Below are 23,683 nucleotides of genomic sequence, written 5' to 3' on the forward strand. Positions count from 1 at the left end.
TTTGGGATTTAAAAATATAGTTCAAAAGAACTACCATACTGCAGCAAGTGACAGCAAAATCTAAGATTACATCTTTAGATTCCTGTTTCCATAAAAAGTTCAATGGAAACTTTAGAATCTTAGTGCTTGGTGCAAGACTGCATTTTCAGTGCAATTAATTTCACTGCAGACAAATGAAATGGCATACATAGTATAAAATAAAATGATCGCAAAGATGGGAGGAGGGGGTGTCTCTGCCTTTTTTCTTAAGATAACAGTTTTGTTCATGTAGAACACATAAAAGCTAAACTGATTACTTCCTGCTGTAAAGATTGAAGCATGATAGTTTAACTGGCAACAGAGTGGTGCTCCATATTTTCTTTATTTCTCTTAAGGGATGAATCATTATGTGTGCCATTTAATGAGGTTACATACTGGTTAAGACACACACTCATATTTGACAGGAACATGGTTTAAATCCACATATGGCATTTCCAGTTACGTTTCTCTAAGCAATTTCAGGTGATGACAGAATTATTTCTTCCACTAGGCCAACATCCTGCCTCACCAAAGTCCAACAGCTTTGCTCCTCATTACCTAGAGGTCAATGAAATTTAACCTGTCTAAATTCTTTAATGTCAGTTGTTGTAAATATTTATGTATACTTGGAACATCATACAATTTTGTCACTCACAAACAAGATTTCTATTGCAGGTGACAATATCCACAAGTTCACAGAACTACTGATTAATGGTCTGGAGGATATTAAAATGAACATTTGTACTTTCTCAGTAAGCACAGTTACTGCACTGTCAAACTACTTTTATATGATTTATAAACTTTGTAAAAAAAGTTTACTTCTACTTCATTCTTCTCTCTGCAGTAACTAAGAGAGTAATTCATCAAAAATCTGAAAAATTCAGTTCGTCACTATTTATTGATATCAGTAGTCCTGCTGAGACCAGTTTTGTGTAGTAAGGAATATAAATAATTGTGGGGAAATGGAAACCATTCACTGAACAGCAGAAGCATTGAGTCTCTGACAGGCACACATAAAAAGAATGAAAAGTGCTATCTTTCAGAACACACACACACACACACACACACACACACACACACACACACACACACACACATACACATGTGCCCCTACACTGTGCTGACTAGAGACACACTGCCATGGTTGCAGTAGGGCAGGAGTAGTAGGATGGGGGTGGGTTGTGTTGGTTGGGGTGGGTAGAGTGAGAAAGAGGTGGGATGTAGGAAGAAGAGTTGGAAATAGGTAGGTGGTGATTCAGAGGGAGGCAGTAGGTGTGCTGGCTAGGAATGAGGGAGAGATGGCAGGTAAGCTAGGCATGCGATACATAGTTACTGGAGTTGGTGAGGTGAGGCGAACGATGAAGATGACATGGAGACATGGACTGGGAGGTTGAATTGAATTGAATTTTATTTTATCCTGTAAGATTACATTGTGTACAGTAAATGTACATATAATATAGGACATGTCAAAGTGTTAACATTCCTTATCACTTATTTTTCTACACCTTTAGCTTACATTTTTACATTACTGATAATGAGTAACAATATATACAAATTTAATGGCATAAGTATTCTGCAACACTGTAAAACTCTTTTTCAATGAGATAGTCTTTAAGTTTCTTTGGAAAGTTTGCAGGGTTTTGGGCAGATTTCTTAGTAGTCTGATACCAAAGTACTGGGGTCCTTTTTCTAGCATTGCCAGTCGGTGGGGTATGCTCCGTAGTTCATTCTTCTTTCTTGTATTGTGGGTGTGTACACTAGCATTTGTAATCCAGTCCTCACTACCTTTTGTCATGTACATTATTGTTTTGTATATATACAACGATGAAAAAGTTAAGATATTTAAATTCTTGAAACAGTTTCTGCATGTTTCAGAGGTCTTTCTTCTTAAAATGATCCTAATTGCTTTTTTTTTGTAATGTGAACACTTGTTTTGTCTCTTGTTTGTTTGAGTTTCCCCACACAGTAACTCCATACTGTAAGTATGGTTCAAAAAGTCCATGATACACTGTACACAGAAGGTTCTTGTCTGAATACTGTGATAGCTGCATCATTAAGAATATGACAGAGCTCAGTTTCTTACAGACATTATTAATATGTTTTTTCCATTTCAGTTCATTATCCACAAGAATACCTAAGAATCTAGCAGATTCTACTTCTTCCAGTCTTGTTCCATCAACCTTTAAATCCATGTCTACAGCCTTTTCCTTGTTTTAAGCACTGCATACATAGTCTTTTTTAGATTTATAACCAGTTCATTTTCCAACAGCCATTGAGCTGTGACATTTGCAGATACGTATACTCTTCTCTCAAGCTGTTTCATATTTTGGTCACTATTTAGTATTGTCATGTCATCAGCATACAATATTTTCTTTTCTTCCTCCTCAACACCTATATCATTAACAAATACATTAAATAACAATGGCGCCATTACCGAACCCTGTGGCCCTCCATATTTGATGGATTTGGTTTCTGATTGGTATGAGTTTCCTAATGATACATACTGCTTGCGGTTGCACAAGTATGATTTTATCCATTCACCTGGTTGCCCCCGAATGCCATAGTTGCTTAATTTTTGTATCAGCATTTCATGGTGAATTGTGTCAAATGCCTTTGAAAGATCCAGAAACATTGCAGAGACAACCTTTTTCTCATCCAAGGACTGTAAAATGTATTCTGTTGGAGTGACAATTGCTGATTCTGTAGATTTACCCTTTCTGAAACCATGTTGCTAATGATACATACTGCTTGTGGTTGCACAAGTATGATTTTATCCATTGACCTGCTTGCCCCCGAATGCAATAGTTGCTTAATTTTTGTATCAGCATTTCATAGTCAATGGTGTCAAATGCCTTTGAAAGATCCAGAAACATTTAAGAGACAACCTTTTTCTCATCCAAGGACTGTAAAATGTATTCTGTTAGACTGACAGTTGCTGATTCTGTAGATTTACCCTTTCTGAAACCATGTTGTGAGAGCACGAGAATGTTATGTTTGTCCAAATAGTTAACTAATCTGGTATACATAAACATTTCTAAGATTTTTGAGAAACCTGATATCAGTGAAACTGGTCTGTAGTTGTTGGGATCATCCCTACACCCTTTCTTGTACACTGGCACTACCTTCGTTATCTTTCGTTTTTCTGGAAAAATTGCATCTCTGAAAGAACAGTTTGCTATGTTCTTCAGTGGTGTTATTATCTCCTCACATACCAGCTTTATTACATGATTTGATATTTCATCATCACCAGCTGATTTCTTGGACTTCAGTTTCTGTATAGTTTTCCATAATTCATCTTCTGTGACTGGTCTTAAGAACATAGTACTGCATGATCTTTTTGGTACCTTAATACCTTCTGTTTTTGACTATTTCTTACCAATTTTAGGTTTTCTACTACACTGATATAGTTATTATTCAGTATGTTTGCTATTTCCATACCATCTGTGACCACTGTGTTGTCTATTTTAATTGACCTAATACCTTCTTCTTTGTTTGACACATCTTTTTCCTTTCTTTCAGCATTGATTGCATTCCAAGTTGCCTTTGCCTTGTTTTTTGAGTTCGCTATAGTGGTGTCAATTGCTCTTGCTTTCGCTTCTCTTATTGTTTTTCTATACTTCTTTTTTAACATTTTATAGTTTTCAGCTCCGCCCATCCGTCTCATGTCCTGAAGCTTCCTTTGCTGTTCTAGTATTTCACTGGTAATCCACTGTGCTTGATCTTGCTGCCTTTCTTGTCTCTTTACTTTGGGAAATGCTACATTAAAATGGTACTTAATTGTTGAAATAAATGCATCATATTTTTCATTTACTCTCTGGGCCTGTAGGGTTTGGTTTCCATGCTTAACATTGTTCTAAAGATGTTGATATTTTGTTCACTGATGATCCTAATTTCTTTGGTTGTTTGTTTTGGTTCTGATACTGAGTCATTACTTCTGCAAAAGGTGATTAGTTGTCCATGATGATCAGATATTTCTGTCTGAACTACCTGTGACTCATAGTTACACATACTAGTAATTATGTTGTCAATAATTGTCTCACTTTGTGAAGTCACTCTTGTTGGTGCAGTTATTGTCACTTTTATGTTATGCTGTATTAACAATTCTTCAAAATCCTGTCTTATTTTTGTGTCTTTTCCCAAGTCAATGTTGAAGTCTCCACATATAATAAGATTTCTCTTCATATTCATTCTCAATAAGCTAGCAATTTTTTTTAGAAAGATGCTAATATTGCCACATGGTGACCTGTACACACAAAACACTCTAAAATCCTCTGCCACTATACCAGTAACTTCAAAGTCTTTTTCTCTAGCTATGGGAAATGTAGCAGCTTCACTGTTTACATTGTTTGATAGAGTACCTGTTTTAATATATATACAAATGCCACCACCCTTATATTTAGATCTGCAGAAGTAACTAGCTAGTTTGTAGTCCTTTATTGCCACATTATGTATTTTACTTTCAGTTAGTCCATGTTCACTTATGCATAATATGTCTGGTGACAGAACAGAGAAAGGGGAACTGTAGGGTAGAGACTGTGGGGACTGTTGGATGGTGAACAGTGAGGCCAGGAGATTTATGGGAGTGAAGGGAATATTGCAAGGATAACTCTAATCCAAGTAGTTCAGAGAAAGCGATGCTAGAGGCATTGATCCATATGGCACAGGTTGTGAATGAGCTGTTGAATTTAAGTGCATGTGCCTAGCAGCATGTTGTGCCTTTGGGTGGTTCACTTTGTTCTCCACCACAGTTTGGCAGTAGCCATTCATTCTGGTGGACACCTAGTTGTTTGCTATGGTGACATAAAAAGCTGCACAGTGATTGCAGCAAAGTTGGTATATGACATGGATTATTTCACAGGTAGCCCTGTCTCATGGGGTAGAATAAGACTGTTGCATGACTGAAGAGGAAGTGCTGAATTTGTACTCTAGCTCAGCAGAGAATCTCTCCCAAATACACACAAGTTATCATTCTCTTGCACATGAGTCTTCCATGGGTAGACTACCCATGCAATGAATTGGAAGTAGGAGTGGCTTAGGGATGGACCAGGATGTTAGGTAGGTAGGGTGGGCAATGGAATACCACTCTGGGAGAGATGGGAAGTATCTTGGGTAGGACGTTCCTAACTTCGAGGCATGATTATAGACAATCAAAGCTCTGGCAAAGGATATGGTTCAGTTGCTCCAGTCTAGGGTAATATTCGATGATGAGAGGGGCATTCCACTGTAGATGATTGTTGCAAGTGGTGGGAAGATTATAGATGTGTGAGGATATGGCACAGGAAATATGTTTGTGGCCTAGGGTGGGAGGGGAACCAGAGGGGTTGTGTCCATCTGTGAAGGTTCTTGTGAGACCTTCAGGATGCTGTGCAAAAGAATTATCGTCAGTGTAAAGATACTATCCATGGGTGGCCATTCTGTACAGAAGTGATTTTTAGTGTGGAAATAGTGATAGCTGTTGGTGGTCTGTGGCTTCTATATGGACAATGATATGGATGGAACCATCAGAGAGTTGGAGGTCAACATCCAGAAAAGTCACACTTTGGGTTGACAAGGATCAGTTAAAATGGATGGGAGAGAAGGTACTGAGGTTGTGGAGGAATGAGGACAAGGTTTCTTGGCCCTGTGTGCAAAGCACGAAGACATTATTAATGAACCTGAACCAGAAAAGTGTCTTGTGATTTTGGGAGTCTAGGACAGTTTCCTCTGGCTTGTCCATAAAAAGACTGGTTTAGGAAGGTACTTCATGAACCATGCCATCTGGACCCTTCTCTCCAGCACCAGCTTTTCTGAACTATGTAGATTGGTCCTCTCTGGCAGTCTCCACCAACCCACTGTCCCCACACCTTCTATCCAACAGTTTTCTCCTTTCTTTGTCCTGTCAGACACTTCTAATTCACACATCCATGTCATCTTCTTTGTGTGCTGTACCTCACTGGCTTCAGTATCAGTGCATCACATGCCTAGCCCATGCAGGTACAGGTGCAGCTGCCACCCGTCCCTCCCACATTCCTCTCCAGCATACTTGCTGCCTTCCTCCAAGCTACTAGATACCCATCCCCAACATCTCTTTCTGCTTCCAGCCTCTTTCTCCCTCTACCCACCCCAACCACTACCCTGCCCTCCTGGTCTGCATGCTGAACTCTGTGCTGGCATTATGGGGGCACAAGTGAGTGAGTGAGTGAGTGAGTGAGTGAGTGTGTGTGTGTGTGTTTGTACTTCAGTTCAACAAAGGATTTCTGAGACCTGAATCTGGAGTGTGGTCTATAACCGGTAAAGCTCTCACTGACTTAGCTATCCATTCATGGCCCATGACCTACCTTTACTTTAGCAGGTACCTCTCTCGTAACTCCCAACTTCCACAGCTTTATTTCTGTCAGTATGTCTCCCTCCTAACTTTGAAATTTCACACACATGAAAGAGAGAGAGAGTTAGAAAGAGAAAGGTGTATCCTGAAACATATCTAGATACATCAGTCAGTAAGATCATTGCCCATGAAAGGCAATGTTTGAGGTCTAATTCCTGATCCAGCATGATTGTTTATTCTACTAGCTCACCTCTGTGGAAGACTGTAAGATTCAGTTCCAAAGTGTTTATCTTCTTAGGGCCATTTCTCCAGTTGAACCTTCACCAGTAACTACTAACCTGGCAGATATTTTATCCTGTATTCCATGTCCTCCTGGTTTTTAGTATTTGCAATTTTAATCATATTTTACAGATGACGAAGAAATTGAAGAAATGTATGATGAAATAAAAGAAATTATTCAGATAGTGGAGGGAGATGAAAATTTAATAGTCATGGGTGACTGGAATTCAAGTGTAGGAAAAGGGAGAGAAGGAAACGTAGTCGGTGAATGTGGATTGGGGCTAAGAAATGAAAGAGGAAGCCGCCTGGTAGAATTTTGCACAGAGCACAACTTAATCATAGTTAACACTTGGTTTAAGAAACATGAAAGAAGGTTGTATACATGGAAGAATCCTGGAGATACTAAAAGGTATCAGATAGATTATATAATGGTAAAAAAGAGATTTAGGAACCAGGTTTTAAATTGTAAGACATTTCCAGGGGCAGATGTGGACTCTGACCACAATCTATTGGTTATGACCTGTAGATTAAAACTGAAGAAACTGCAAAAAGGTGGGAATTTAAGGAGATGGGACCTGGATAAACTGAAAGAACCAGAGGTTGTACAGAGTTTCAGGGAGAGCATAAGGGAACAATTGACAGGAATGGGGGAAAGAAGTACAGTAGAAGAAGAATGGGTAGTTTTGAGGGATGAAGTAGTAAAGGCAGCAGAGGATAAAGTAGGTAAGAAGACGAGAGCTAGTAGAAATCCTTGGATAACAGAAGAAATATTGAACTTAATTGGTGAAAGGAGAAAATATAAAAATGCAGTAAATGAAGCAGGCAAAAAGGAATACAAACATCTCAAAAATGAGATCGACAGGAAGTGCAAAATGGCTAAGCAGGGATGGCTAGGGGACAAATGTAAGGATGTAGAGGCTTATCTCACTAGGGGTAAGATAGATACTGTCTACAGGAAAATTAAAGAGACATTTGGAGATAAGAGAACCACTTGTATGAACATAAAGAGCTCAGATGGAAACCCAATTCTAAGCAAAGAAGGGAAAGCAGAAAGGTGGAAGGAGTATATAGAGGGTCTATATAAGGGCGATGTACTTGAGGACAATATTATGGAAATGGAAGAGGATGTAGATGAAGATGAAATAGGAGATATGATACTGCATAAAGAGTTTGACACAGCACTGAAAGACCTGAGTCGAAACAAGGCCCCCATTGGAACTACTGATGGCCTTGGGAGAGCCAGTCCTGACAAAACTCTACCATCTGGTGAGCAAGATGTATGAAACAGGCGAAATACCCTCAGACTTCAAGAAGAGTATAATAATTCCAATCCCAAAGAAAGAAGGTGTTGACAGATGTGAAAATTGCCGAACTATCAGTTTAATAAGTCACAGCTGCAAAATACTAACGCGAATTCTTTACAGACGAATGGAAAAACTAGTAGAAGCCGACCTCGGGGAAGATCAGTTTGGATTCTGTAGAACTACTGGAACACGTGAGGCAATACTGACCTTACGACTTATCTTAGAAGAAAGATTAAGGAAAGGCAAACATACTTTTCTAGCGTTTGTAGACTAAGAGGAAGCTTTTGATAATGTTGATTAGAATACTCTCTTTCAAATTCTAAAGGTGGCAGGGGTAAAATACAGGGAGCAAAAGGCCATTTACGATTTGTACAGAAACCAGTTGGCAGTTATAAGAGTCGAGGGACATGAAAGGGAAGCAGTGGTTGGGAAGGGAGTAAGACAGGGTTGTAGCCTCTCCCCGATGTTATTCAATCTGTATATTGAGCAAGCAGTGAAGGAAACAAAAGAAAAATTCGGAGTAGGTATTAAAATCCATGGAGAAGAAATAAAAACTTTGAGGTTCGCAGATGAGATCGTAATTCTGTCAGAGACAGTGAAGGGCTTGGAAGAGCAGTTGAATGGAATGGACAGTGTCTTGAAAGGAGGATATAAGATGAACATCAACAAAAGCAAAACGAGGATAATGGAATGTAGTTGAATTAAGTCGAGTGATGCTGAGGGAATTAGATTAGGAAATGAGACACTTAAAGTAGTAAAGGAGTTTTGCTATTTGGGGAGTAAAATAACTGATGATGGTCGAAGTAGAGAGAATATAAAATGTAGACTGACAATGGCAAGGAAAGTGTTTACGAAGAAGAGAAATTTGTTAACATCGAGTATAGATTTAAGTGTCAGGAAGCCATTTGTGAAAGTATTTGTATGGAGTGTAGCCATGTATGGAAGTGAAACATGGACGATAAATAGTTTGGACAAGAAGAGAATAGAAGCTTTCAAAATGTAGTGCTGCATAAGAATGCTGAATATTAGATGGGTAGATCACATAACCAATGAGGAAGTATTGAATAGGATTGGGGAGAGTGAGAAGTTTGTGGCACAACTTGACTGGAAGAAGGGATCGGTTGATAGGACATGTTCTGAGGCATCAAGGGATCACCAATGTAGTATTGGAGGGTAGTGTGGAGGGTAAAAATTGTAGAGGGAGACCAAGAGATGAATACACTAAGCAGATTCAGAAGGATGTAGGCTACAGTAGGTACTGGGAGATGAAGAAGCTTGCACAGTATAGAGTAGCATGAAGAGCTGCATCAAACCAGTCTCAGGACTGAAGACCACAATGACAACACATCATATTTTACATCACATCAGTTTTATGTTATAAATTGATTACTGTAACAATCATTTGGAATGAGACCAGTATTAAAATGGTTATCCTTTCTTAGAATTATCTTCTCACAATACAGCAGGAGCTTTCGTTTATCACAGTTTACATTTAAATATCGCTGTCTACAGCTTATAAGAGAGCAGAATATGACTTTGATTTTATACCACATTTAAGTACAAATACTAATCACTTGCATTAGTATATTGTCAAAATACAAGCAGCACTAATAAATGTGTGTGTGTGTGTGTGTGTGTGTGTGTGTGTGTGTGTGTGTGTGTGTGTGTGTGTGTGTGAAGACCAGTTTTGGTAATTACTTACCAAGTAATTATAAACAAGAATTTCCTTGTATCCAGGTGCCATGTAATTATCATTTTCATCACCAATTATGACTGTGAGTGTTGATGTTGCAGACATCGCAGGAGAACCAGAGTCCGTAATGAGTATTGGAATTAAATATATCTTTTGCAATTCTCTATCAAAGGATGACAGAGATGATATAACTGCTGAGCCATTACTATTAGCTCCAGCTGCAACAAGATTTGTGGAGATAAGCAGAAGAAAGATTTCCAAGTACAGTGAACAAGGTCAGCAGTTAATTTATTTCACTGTTATGTATGCTATTTATATCTTATAATCCATGATAACCTCTCTTAAATATTAAAACCAACTGAGAGAAAACTATGACATGACACATAGAATATAATTGTTTCTTTCTAGTTTGCAGGTTGGTATATGTCACAGATCCAAAAGAATTTGTATCTAACTACTAAAAATTGTACAGTTTCAAAAATATATAGTTGTTAAGACATTTTCACTTGTTATGAGAATTTATCTGTGTACATCATGTACATCAGTTTTTTTACATCTGTCCTGACCAGATCATTTCACAACAACCAAACAAATTTTTGATCTTGCGTTCCTTGATAATAGCAACTTGCACGTTCCCTTTTTCTTACTGTACCCCACTCCATGCTCAGTAAATGTGGATAAACTATGAACTTCTCCATCTACTCTATTATATCACTTCATCTGTCTTCTGGTACAGCTTACTGTTAGGACTGAGTCTCTTCTTCCCATACTTCATGTTTGGATTTCAGATTTTTCAAAGCTTGTTCTGCTCTCTGTTTCTGATTGCCTCAAGCCTATAATTTTCTGATAATGTGCTATGTTCCTTTTACACTGAAGAAAATTGGTTTGATAGCTGGGTCTAGGTGTTTTAACAGAGCCTCATTTGAAATTGCCTAAATTCAAGAAGAAAAGTAATGATAACCAGGGCATTTTTCCTCTACTGTGGATTAACTCACATTACATCTGTTTCACTTAGCTAAAAGGAGGATAGTTTTGGATAACAAATAGAGAAAAGAAAAGAGTTTATGTATTCTCAGCACAAAAATTGAAACTTTTTGATAAAACTTTGTAGATTATTAATGGTTATTTTGAGACATGAAAAGTTTCCTTAAACTGCTCCTGCTGCCAGTACCAAAGCCTCCATAGTTTTTCTTACTATTTAAGAAAGAAAGTTGTGGTGAAACACTGAACTGTCATACACTCCAAAGTCTAGGGCACATCACAAGATGATAGTTTATTTACACCAACAGCCACTTCACAAAAGAAATCAAAACAAGTCATCAAGTGAAAAAAACAGCATACTGATGTCAAAACAAGAAACATTTTGCATTCTGGCTGCTTATAGTGCCATACTTTCAAGTGAAGTGGAACTATTTTTTTCCCTAGAATACTCCACAAGCACACTGGTTTGATTTGGAGATGGTGCCCATGTCCATAGAGGCGAGAGGGGAGAGCAATTCCTGGTCAGCAGAGACCTTGTAATATGGATGAAAGTGGCCAGAGTGAGTAGCTTGCCAATTCACCTGCCCCCTATCCCCCATCCTGGGGGACCGGCAAAAGGCAGTACAACTGGAATCCATGACAACATCCAAGGGTGATGGGGAAGGTGGAGGTGACTCTGCCACAGGATGAGGCCATACAGGAGACATTGAACCAGAGAAGCATGTGTCCATCAGTTGGAGGGGAACCAGAGCTGCTGCCAGAGGCTGTCATATTGTAGGCTTATCAGGCAGCACTGACACAGGTGGAAATTGAGGCTGGAACACTTGTAGATAGGTGGCACTTCTGACTGGGGCACCAGTGAAGGCTGTGGTGTGGCCAGGGCTGGCAGATGCGTGTCCACCTGGACTTGAAGTTGGTTTTTATGGTGCCAGATCTCCCAGTCTCCTATTCAGAGAGTGTAGACACAGTGGCCATTCTGATGCATTATGGTTACCGATAACCAGTGGAGTTGCTGACCAAAACCATTTGTCCACAATGCCGTTGCTGGCAAAAAATGTAATACAGTAGAATTCAAAGACAGGTGAGAACAGGATGGAGGAGATGGATCAGCGTCTGCAGCTGGTGTCCATGGAGAAGCTCAGCAGGCTACGGGAATCAATTGGTGTCATCTGGTAGGCCATCAGAAAAAACAATAATGTGTCCTTGGTGGGGAAAGTTCTGCACATATTTTTTTTTAATCTAGGTCTTAAACGTGTGAACTGTGGACTAAGCCTCCCCCTTAGATTGGGGGTAAAAGGTAGGGGAACACAGAGAAATCATGAAATGTCTGGGATAGGAACTGATACCTGTTGTGACTCGCTGATCTTTCAAAGTGCCGCCGCACAGTTACGCGTGTCCTCTACATGCAGCGCTGTCTGCCAGCCATGCAGCAGCAGCGCCATCTAAGCAGCCAGCCAGCCAGCGGCCTCTAGTCTCGGACTCAGTTATGATTTGACTGTTAAAGTGTACATACGTCTTACTCGGTTTACTTGATCTGTGACTTTCATGTATTGCGTCTTCCTTGAAATATATTTGTTCAAATTGAAGTTACAACACCCATTGTCAGAAATGAGAGTAACCGAGAGAACTTCCACAGAATTTCTTTTTGTAAGAGCTCGGAGGCTGTGAGCTGCTCCAAAAATTGTTGGGGATTGGCTGGCATTGGTATTGATATAGCCTGGAGGAAGTATACACTGTGAGAACATGTTTGAAATAGTCACCCAGAGTCAACTGTAAGTAGGCTTCTGACAAAATAAAATCTTCTTAGTTTTCAATCCAATAAAATTGGAATTGACACGCTTGAAAATCAAGAAGAATTTATCCAGCCATGCCACTGCAAAAGACTCTGAGGAGAGGCTTCTGACGAGTTTATTTTGGAAAAATAATGGCCCCTGTAAAAGACATATGAAGAGTTCATCCAGACAGGGTCAGGGATAGGTGCTAATAACGGACTGTAAATTTACAGACACTTTAAAATCACCACGGAACTGAAGGTTGTTATTAAGTTTTTTTGACAATTACCAATGAAGAAGACTATTCACTTGAGGAGATAGGCATGGTAACACCCAGGGACATAAGTTGATCTAGTTCCAATTTGACTTACTTCCATAAGACTACTGGGACTGAGTGAGCATGAAAAAGCAGAGGTGCACCATTGGTTTCATTGTGATGTATGCCTTGGAATTGGTAGCAAAACCTAAACCTTCTGAAAGCAGGAAGGAATATTCTGAGCAGAGTGCATCCAGTTGTTGATACAGAACTTTATCTGATGACGGGTGCACTTTATCAGAAATACAAAGCTCAAAAATTTTGAAGGTGTCTGACCCAAATAAGTTTTCAGTGTAGCTACAGAAGTAGAAAACTATCCTGATACAGGTATTTGTTGTTTGTTGTAACTAACGAGAGATAGGGTACAATGCCTGTGCTCCAAGATCCATATAGGTTTGAGAATTTAACAAAGTAATTGCTCTCCGTGTCCACTTACATTTTGAACATCTTGTCCACACCACATCTATTTCAATGTAAAAACTGTTTGGGACTACCATCACTTGGGAAATACTGTTCACGTCCTGTTGATGTTTGGTGAAGGAGGCTGAGAGCTGAGAACAGTTGCACATCGCCCAATGCTTTGGGCATGCTGTGTGCTCATGTTGAACAAAACCATAAGGGCTGCTGTTGTGAAGCTGACTACTGCTTAGCACAGCACTGCTCTTCCAGCATGGAGGCTGAGGTTGCTCGGCCATGATGTCATCTTCCCCCATGAGCTAAAACTACCAATCAAAGCTAACGATGCCAATCGAGGAGTAGAGGAAGCAATGGCAGCTACTTCACACCATGCTTCTATGTGATTTCGTAATGTCCTAGATACTTAAAAAGATTGAGAAATGTTCAGAACATCTGTGAGGGAGGGATTTTTCACACTGTAACGCACATTCAAAAATTTCTCTATCAGGGACCAGGCATATTATAGCTTCACAAACCACTGAATCAGCATACAATTTCCAGTGGCTGATGATGGATAAGCTCATGAAGTTCTGCTGCCCAAGCTCTGTACAATTGCTGTGGCTACTTTTGTCAACAGTAGATCTCATCACAAGCAGCAATAACATGAGTACATTTGCAATGATAATTATCAATTACATGAGTAAGTTTGCAATGAGAATTTGAGAACAACTGACAAATTCATCAAAAGAGAGACTGTCAGGTTCCTGAAGAGGAGCTAGCTGACACTAAAGTTGATTAACATGAGGATAAATCCATAACAATAATAAAGCCTTACACAAATTGGGATTGGGACCTTCAAAAGCTTGAAAATTTTGTTGAAGGTGTTTTCCGTATGCATCCCAATCTTCCACACAATCATGACGTGGAGGAAACAGTGGCAGTTGCATCAATGGTGGCCGAAACTGACGCATCAACAAGGCTCCCAGATTGTTTAGTGCCATGAGAGACTCTGCTGCTGATCGGTGAGAGCTCACTGTTGTTCAAGAGGAGATTAAAGAATTTCTTCCACTTTATGTTGGCAGCACATCAAACCAACACGCAAAACATGTAGAGTAGAATTCCATTCCCATTACCAAGTATCTTGTAACATTGTACAGACACGCATTAGGAGTGATTTAAAATGGAATGATCATATAAAGTTGATCGTCGGTAAAGCAGATGCCAGACTGAGATTCATTGGAAGAATCCTAAGGAAATGCAATCCGACAACAAAGGAAGTAGGTTACAGTACGCTTGTTCACCCAATGCTTGAATACTGCTCAGCAGTGTGGGATCCGCACCAGGTAGGGTTGATAGAAGAGATAGAGAAGATCCAACGGAGAGCAGCGCGCTTCGTTACAGGATCATTTAGTAATTGCGAAAGCGTTACGGAGATGATAGATAAACTCCAGTGGAAGACTCTGCAGGAGAGACGCTCAGTAGCTCGGTACGGGCTTTTGTTGAAGTTTCGAGAACATACCTTCACCGAAGAGTCAAGCAGTATATTGCTCCCTCCTACGTATATCTCGCGAAGAGACCATGAGGATAAAATCAGAGAGATTAGAGCCCACACAGAAGCATACCGACAATCCTTCTTTCCACGTACAATACGAGACTGGAATAGAAGGGAGAACCGATAGAGGTACTCAGGGTACCCTCCGCCACACACCGTCAGGTGGCTTGCGGAGTACGGATGTAGATGTAGATGTAGACACAATATCAGAAGTAACATTGAGAAGTTTTATTCTGCTTCCACATGAGGAGCTTCATAGTAACATTGAATGAAGTGGGTAACAGTACGAAGTCTCATGACTACAGAGCACATCAACATACAGTTTCATAGGTAAGCATACAATAAGTAAGTAAACATCAGTGAGGCTGAAGGCCCCGCCATGCTGGGCTTGTATTGTGCTGTTGTACACAGAATACATTGCTTGTTGCACTGTCTGTCCAGGTTGTGAAGCGACCTCTCTAGACTGTCTGTGGAGGCACTTGCATCATGCACTATTTGATTATGTGCAGTCACACTACAAGGGTACAACTGACATAATAGCTCTCCTGTAAAGATAAAAATACATACACAAGGTTTTTTGACTGTTACATCCTCACATTTCTGAAAGACATAAAATCACTGTATTAGCTCTTCAATTTATTCTACCATTATCTTCATTTCCTATGCAGTATCCATAAAATTGCACATTCATGTGCTTTTCTACTCTTAAGTAATTCTTTTCTTGATCTTCTAAATCTTTCTGTTCAGACTTCCCATACATCATCACTACTAAAACTTGTCTTGTTTAGTAAAATGATTTTTTAAAATGTGTGTGTGTTTTTCAAGTTCAAGTGGATCTCAAACAACAATAAAGATTAACATCTGCTTTTCCTGAAGTCTTTAGAATAGTTTCTTACTGCTAACAATTGGAACTTTAAGTTGCTTATAAAAATGGTATTTTATAAATGTTCATATAAGTTATATAGAAGAGTTAACTTACAGTGATAATTTTCAAGATGAAATGATGACTTGATGATATCATCTGCATCTGCAGCCATTCGAAATGTGAAAGGTGGACCATTACCTACATGACTGTCATCTTCATCAGTTGCAAAAACTTCTAAAATTTTTCCTGGTGGAGTATTTTCTTGAATGACAGCCTGATAATTGTGTTGAAACACTGGTGCATTGTCATTGACATCTTTCACTGTTACACTCAATGTTGCTGTCACTGTTTTTGGTGGAGTTCCATCATCAATTGCGAGTATTTGTATCTACAGAAAAGAAAAATCACGTTTGAACACAGAAAATACAATAAATGGCAAAAAATATCACAACAAACTTATTACCTGGTGTCTGGGCATAGTTTCTCTGTCTAGCTTACGTTGAAGGTAAACAGTTCCATGTTGATCTATCCTGAAATGTCTCCTGGGATCAGATGAGCGTTGAATCTGGTAATTAATTTTACTTTTCCCTCCTTTATCAGCATCGGTTGCTCTAAATGTAGCTAAACGAGTATTAATACTGGCTTTTTCTTCTATAAATACTTCAAGCCTGTGATTTTGGAATGTTGGCTCATTGTCATTTATATCTTTTAGTTTTATTGTTACCCAAGCATATCTGGTGTGATACCCTTCAGTATCATTATCCCTCTCCTTAAAATAAATAACGGCACTATAGTAATGAAATGCATAAAACTTATGAATAAAGTACTTATTTTTACACCAGGTTAAGAGACCAATCACAGAAAAGCTCATCAATAAATAACCAAATTACACACCTTGTCAGTAACTTGTATTTTGAATCTAAAATAATTGTTCTGTTTTTCTTCTTCATAATCAAGTGGCTTGACTGCTTTCAATGAGGCAGTTCCATCATTATTCCCAATTAGTGTGAATTTGTCAGAACCGTAGCCACTGTTCTCAACAACCTGAGAAATGATTCACTGACATGACTTTAATATCTGATGTCTATATTCACATACTACAGAAATCTATATGAGGACATCTGCAATGAATGGTACCTTGTACTGGAAAGAGCTTACTTCATCCTGATCATGAGCAGTAACAGTCAGAATAGTGTTTTTGGATATAGTTAATCCCTCTGTCTCATCTATTTCTGCAATCCACTCTGTCTTTGCAAACTCAGGTGGCATGTCATTAACATCTTTAACCAGGATAGAAACAGTTCCTGTTCCTGTCGAGAAAGAATAATACACAAAGATCTGTGAATTTTAAATCTATAAATGCTGTATGAGGACAGTTATATCAAACACGTAAAATATTTGTGATATCAGGTGGCTAGTGGAGTGTAAATGTAGATGTAGAATAACCATTTTAACCATTTCATTTTACTTTTACAATCAAGATTTACTGCAATTAAGAGCAGTTGTTTCATCCTGCTATAAGATTTATGCAAATATAGAAGACAGGGTTCAGTGACCTTGCTGACATTTACAAGACATTTAAAATTACACATAAATAAAACTAATCAGAAGTTAGAGAAACTCTTCAAATAACATAGATATAGCCTATTGTGGAAAAGTCTGGGGCTTATATAACAAAAGTTTCTTTTGGCTACGCATCATATTTTATGTTTGACACTTGCAAGACTTTTGGAATGCTATTGTTGTGTGGACAGGATAGGTAATAAGTAAAAGATGAAGAGAAAAGAAAAAGAATTTTGAGTGGTAAAAAGAAGTTGTTGAGATTACAATAGTCTGGACATAATATGAGACCTGAGCACCCACAGAGAACCATAATGCTTCGCAGAATGGAAGTATGAGTTGGTCATACACTGTTAAATAATACTAATATGTCTCTAAAATTGCTCATCATCAAAAAAGAAATGGAGGGGCAGGTGTACTGCAGAGAATAGTATTGAATGAGTCAACCAAAGGGGCAGGACAGTGTACTCTGGTTGATTAAAATCGATTAATGGCCCACACCATAACTACAGAGGTAATAAATTTTTGTGGTAGTTGAGAGGTATTAATACCAACAGTAATGGTAATTAATTTGTAAAGTATAATAGCCTTTGGTTTCCATTTCATGTATCAAACATCACGACTGAATGCACTTATACAACATAATCTCTGTTGTTAAATTGGGAGTATGCCTTCTGTTTTAAATGAGTGTTTTTTGTTAGTACGCCAGTCAGTCAGCAATCAGAGTGTGAATGCTGGTTGAGAATAGAAACAGAAATCAGCCATGTACTCATCTATGAAAGATTTTTGTGAACCTAAAAATCTGTAACATGGGCAATTAGGCAGTAACGGTATTGTGTAGTATAAAGTAATCAGTACTGAGTTTGTCTGAGGCTGGACACATGAGTGTCCATGTCATAAAATATCTCTGATTTCTTCCATGTGCCAGAAATACTCAGTCAATATGGAATCTACCAAACACAATAAGAGAATGGTTTTGCTACAGCCAACTATCTCATAAGGGACCACTTGACCTAAAGAAGAAATGTAATCTAAATCCAAGTTGGCACGTATCAACATGTAAGACAGATCCTGAGGTCATCTTAAAAATAATTCTTCTGTTGGGGCTGCTAATGTTTTCATCTACCATAGAACCTTCCTTAAGAGGCTCTTTAGAACCAATAAATTGCCCTTACAAATGATGTAAAAATGATCACATGTAAATAAGTTTAGTTTTCTTTTGTAAATAAAGTACACTTTTGTTTATAATTTTCACTTTTATTTCCTGAGGAAATTTCATTACTCAAGGTATTTAAGCTTAAAACCTACAGTTAATTTATGCTATGAAATTATACTAAATAGTTCTCTTTTCCAAACAATTTTATCAAAAATCTGATTTAGAAAACCCTTAGCCATTACTATCATTGAAATGGCATCTTTAACTTAATGCCTGAAACAAAAGTTTACTGCCAAAATGGACTGGTGTGCACACTGCCACAGAACTGTCAGGGATGGAAATCAGTGTGAGCTATGTCAACTTTATTTTTGTATGGGATATTAAAATACAACGTACATGAGGAATGATACTGGCAGTTTCTGAAGATCCAATGGTTATCACTATGTTACACAATACCTGTTTTGGCAAAAGAGCAGCTAATCTGGAACTTTGAGCTGATTTGGCAGCAGCTCAAGAAGAGTTAGTACAATAGCAAGCTGCAGCTTGCAGTAGTAATTTTAGATCTAGGTCAGAAGACTGCATTCAAGTGAAGCCATGCAAATAAGTGAAAAGATTTAGGAGAAGCTCCAATCCTGGTAGCTTCAGTCTAGCTATCTCCAATAGCTGAAGAGCTGTAGAGACTGTTGACAAGGGCATACAGACAAATCAACAAGTTGAGAAGCAGACTGATGGTACAGGGTATAAGCTGCAAGTGAAAACCTTAGAGGAAAGCGTAAAGAAGACAGAGAAGATCTTACTGCTGGGTAGCAGAAATGAGTGAGGACCGACAGAAATGTTACAGAGATTCTTTGGAAGATTACTAATATTTTTAAGCCAAGTGTACAGCTCAGTTATGTCATTTGTGATTTAGCATTTTGGAGAAGTATATTGGAAAAGCCTCTGTTATTATTACATATGCATATCTCTCTCTCTCTCTCTCTCTCTCTCTCTCTCTCTCTCTCTCTCTCTCTGCTCTCTGTCTGTGTGTGTGTGTGTGTGTGTGTGTGTGTGTGTGTGTGAGAGAGAGAGAGAGAGAGAGAGAGAGAGAGAGAGAGAGAGAGAGAGATATCGAAAACATTGCTTTTTCCAGGGCTTAAGTGCATAAAATGCATCAGAATTGGGGATTACAAAGTGGATGAAGTTAAGGAATTCTGCAATCACAGCAGCAAAATAACCCATTATCAACAGAGTAAGGGGGACATAAAAAGCAGACTAGCACTGGCAAAGATGGTATTCCTGGCCAGGAAAGTTCTACTACTGTCGAACATAATTTGTGAGAATTTATGTTTGGAGCACAGCATTGTATTTATTTTTAGGGAAATTATAAGTTTGTATTGAAACAATAGGCAAATGGGAAATGGAGGTGGTGTATTTGTCATAGTAGACAAGAAACTCAAAAACTCATATCCACTAATGCAAAAATTGCAGCAGCATGTGAAATTCTTTGGACAAGACTCAGTATCAGGGGTGGGCATAAAATCTTTTAACATGCACCAGACTCATCTCCTGATGTAACAAAAACTTTAGAGGAAACCTACAAAAAATGGTTCAAATGGGTCTAAGCACTATGGGACTTAACATCTGAGGTCATCAGTCCTCTGAAACTTAGAACGACCTAAACCTAACCAACCTATGACCATCACACACATCCATGCCCAAGGTAGGATTCAAACCTGAAACTGTAGCAGTCGCATGGTTCTGGACTGAAGCGCCTAGAACCGCTGGGCCAACGTGGCCGGTGAGAAAACCTACAGTGAACTTGTACATATGTTCCCCAATCATACTGTAATCACTGGTGGAGACTTTAATCATCCAACAGTTAACTGGGAAAACTACAGTTTTATTAGTAGTGGGCCTGATAAGACTCTTATGAAACATTACCAAATACCTTCTCTGAAAACTACCTAGAAGAGTTAGTTAGGAACCCCACTCATGATGGAAATACACACATCAAAAAAAGTTTTGCATCACCCTGGTTCTCAGAACTCCTGAAGGTAGACATTGACTGTGGATACTGTACCACAGACACAGTCCCTTTGATTGTTCAGAGATGTCACTAAACCCACCCAAAGATGTAAACAACCATGCATGAGCAGTGCCTATTTGTTGGAGGGGGTCCGATAGCTGATCAGTTCCAGTCATTCCACCAGGAAGGAGGTACACGGCTCGTGTTGTCTGTAGTTCAACCATGCCTAGAATGTCAATAACACAGTTTGATTGTGTCCGCAATGTTACTTTGTGCAAGGAAGGCCTTTCAATAAGGGAAGCGTCCAGGCATCTCAGAGTGAACAGAAGCAATGTTGTTCAGGCATGGAGGAGGTACAGAGAGACAGGAACTGTCGATGACATGCCTTGCTCAGGCTGGAGCTGGAAGTGGGAGATTGAGTACATGGGAGAGACTGGGTCTGTGTGCAATGAGAGGAGGTTGAGGTTTGTTGGAAAGGTTGTGGAGGGTGAGTGAGTTGCCTTTCCGGAGGTGGGAAACCAGGAGATTGGATAGTTTTTTTGAGTGGAGGGATCCCCACTTCCAGCTCCACTCCCCCCAACACCTCAAAATTCTAGTCAACACATTCTGGAACCACAACACCCCAACCTTTCCTCCAAACCTCTCTCCCAATCCGAAACCTCTGTCCTATCCAAAGGCCTCACCTTCAGCCCCACTCCCAGGTTCAACCAAACTGCCCTTGTCAAAGATTTACTGTCCTACACTCGTAGTCTCTGCTGGAAATATCACTTTGCCACGAAGAAAAATAATCCTGATCCCACTCCTAATGATCCAACTCCCCAAGACACTATCCAAATTGAAACCTGCCTGGAACAGTTCTGTCCTCCATCACAGCGGGACCCACCTCCTCTTCCTCAAAATCACCTCCTCCAAACCTTCCAGGAATTTCTCACTTCCAGCCTTGCCTCTCAATCTTTCTTGAAAAACCTTAATCCTACTCCCAACATCACCACAGCCGAAGCCCAGGCTATCCGTGATCTGAAAGCTGACCGATCCATCATCATTCTTCCGGCTGACAAGGGTTCCACTACCGTGGTACTTGATCGTCGGGAGTATGTGGCTGAGGGACTGCGTCAGCTTTCAGACGACTCTACATACAAAGTTTGCCAAGGTAATCCCATTCCTGATGTCCAGGTGGAGCTTCAAGGAATCCTCAGAACCTTAGGCCCCCTACAAAACCTTTCAGCTGGCTCCATCAAACTCCTGACCCCACCGACACCTCGCACTCCTACCTTCTACCTACTTCCTAAAATTCACAAACCCAAACATCCTGGCCACCCCATTGTAGCTGGTTACCAAGCCCCCACAGAACGTAACTCTGCCTACATAGATCAACACCTTCAACCCATTACATGCAGTCTCCCATCCTTCATCAAAGACACCAACCACTTTCTCGAACGCCTGGAATCCGTACCCAGTCTGTTACCCCCGGAAACCATCCTTGTAACCATTGATGCCACTTCCCTATACACAAATATCCTGCACGTCCAGGGCCTCACTGCAATGGAGCACTTGCTTTCACACCGATCACCTGCCACCCTACCTAAAACCTCTTTCCTCGTCACTTAGCCAGCTTCATCCTGACGCACAATTTCTTCACTTTTGAAGGCCAGACATACCAACAATTAAAGGGAACAGCCATGGGTACCAGGATGGCCTCCTCGTATGCCAACCTATTTATGGGTCGCTTAGAGGAAGCCTTCTTGGTTACCCAAGCCTGCCAACCCAAAGTTTCGTACAGATTTATTGATGACATCTTCATGATCTGGACTCACAGTGAAGAACAACTCCAGAATTTCCTCTCCAACCTCAACTCCTTTGGTTCCATCAGATTCACCTGGTCCTACTCCAAATCCCATGCCACTTTCCTTGACGTTGACCTCCATCTATCCAATGGCCAGCTTCACACATCCGTCCACATCAAACCCACCAACAAGCAACAGTACCTCCATTATGACAGCTGCCACCCATTCCATATCAAACGGTCCCTTCCCTACAGCCTAGGCCTTCGTGGCAAACGAATCTGCTCCAGTCCTGAATCCCTGGACCATTACACCAACAACCTGAAAACAGTTTTCGCATCCCGCAACTACCCTCCCGACCTGGTACAGAAGCAGATAACCAGAGCCACTTCCTCATCCCCTCAAACCCAGAACCTCTCACAGGAGAACCCCAAAAGTGCCCTACTTGTGACAGGATACTTCCCAGGACTGGATCAGACTCTGAATGTGGCTCTCCAGCAGGGATACGACTTCCTAAAATCCTGCCCCGAAATGAGATCCATCCTTCATGAAATCCTCCCCACTCCATCAAGAGTGTCTTTCCACCGTCCACCTAACCTTCGTAACCTCTTGGTTCATCCCTATGAAATCCCCAAACCACCTTCCCTACCCTCTGGCTCCTATCCTTGCAACCGCCCCCGGTGTAAAACCTGTCCTATGCACCCTCCCACCACCACCTACTCCAGTCCTGTAACCCGGAAGGTGTACACGATCAAAGGCAGAGCCACGTGTAAAAGCACCCACACGATTTACCAACTGACCTGCCTACACTGTGGCACTTTCTATGTGGGAATGACCAGCAACAAACTATCCATTCGCATGAATGGACACAGGCAGACAGTGTTTGTTGGTAATGAGGATCACCCTGTGGCTAAACATGCCTTGGTGCACGGCCAGCACATCTTGGCACAGTGTTACACAGTCCGAGTTATCTGGATACTTCCCACCAACACCAACCTATCCGAACTCCGGAGATGGGAACTTGCCCTTCAATATATCCTCTCTTCTCATTATCCACCAGTCCTCAATCTCCACTAATTTCAAGTTGCTGCCACTCATACCTCACCTGTCTTTCAACATCATCTTTGCCTCCACACTTCCACCTTGACTTACATCTCTGGCCTACTCTTTGCCTTTAAATATATCTGCTTGTGTTTGTGTATGTATGGATGGATATGTGTGTGTGTGTGTGTGTGTGTGTGTGTGCGCGCGCGAGTATATACCTTTCCTTTTTTCCCCCTAAGGTAAGTCTTTCGGCTCCCAGGATTGGAATAACTCCTTACCCTCTCCCTTAAAACCCACATCCTTTCATCTTTCCTTTTCCTTCCCTCTTTCCTGACGAAGCAGCCGCCAGTTGCGAAAGCTCGAAATTCTGTGTGTGTGTTTGTGTGTTTTATTCATTGTGCCTATCTACCGGCGCTTTCCCGCTTGGTAAGTCTTGGAATCTTTGTTTTTAATATATATATATATTTCCCATGTGGAAGTTTCTTTCTATTTTATTTACATTATATATATATATATTAAAAACAAAGATTCCAAGACTTACCAAGCGGGAAAGTGCCGGCAGACAGGCACATGAACAAAACACACAAACACACACACAGAATTACGAGCTTTCGCAACTGGCAGTTGCTTCGTCAGGAGAGAGAGAGAGAGAGAGAG

The 23,683-nt window shown here is 40.1% G+C and overlaps 1 protein-coding gene across 1 annotated transcript in view; it reads right to left on the bottom strand.

Annotated features, from left to right (window-relative positions):
- The window catches only part of LOC126278901 (neural-cadherin-like), a 794,973-nt gene that overhangs the window by 134,975 nt on the left and 636,315 nt on the right, over positions 1-23,683 (bottom strand). The window contains exons 7-11 of the mRNA XM_049979176.1: positions 16,618-16,790; positions 16,375-16,524; positions 15,944-16,249; positions 15,595-15,868; positions 9,608-9,816 (exon numbers count right to left, since the gene is read on the bottom strand). Coding sequence (XP_049835133.1) covers positions 9,608-9,816; positions 15,595-15,868; positions 15,944-16,249; positions 16,375-16,524; positions 16,618-16,790 — 1,112 coding nt within the window. The remainder of the gene's footprint in view (positions 1-9,607; positions 9,817-15,594; positions 15,869-15,943; positions 16,250-16,374; positions 16,525-16,617; positions 16,791-23,683) is intronic.

Source organism: Schistocerca gregaria, chromosome 6 (assembly GCF_023897955.1).
Source record: "Schistocerca gregaria isolate iqSchGreg1 chromosome 6, iqSchGreg1.2, whole genome shotgun sequence".
NCBI lineage: Eukaryota > Metazoa > Arthropoda > Insecta > Orthoptera > Acrididae > Schistocerca > Schistocerca gregaria.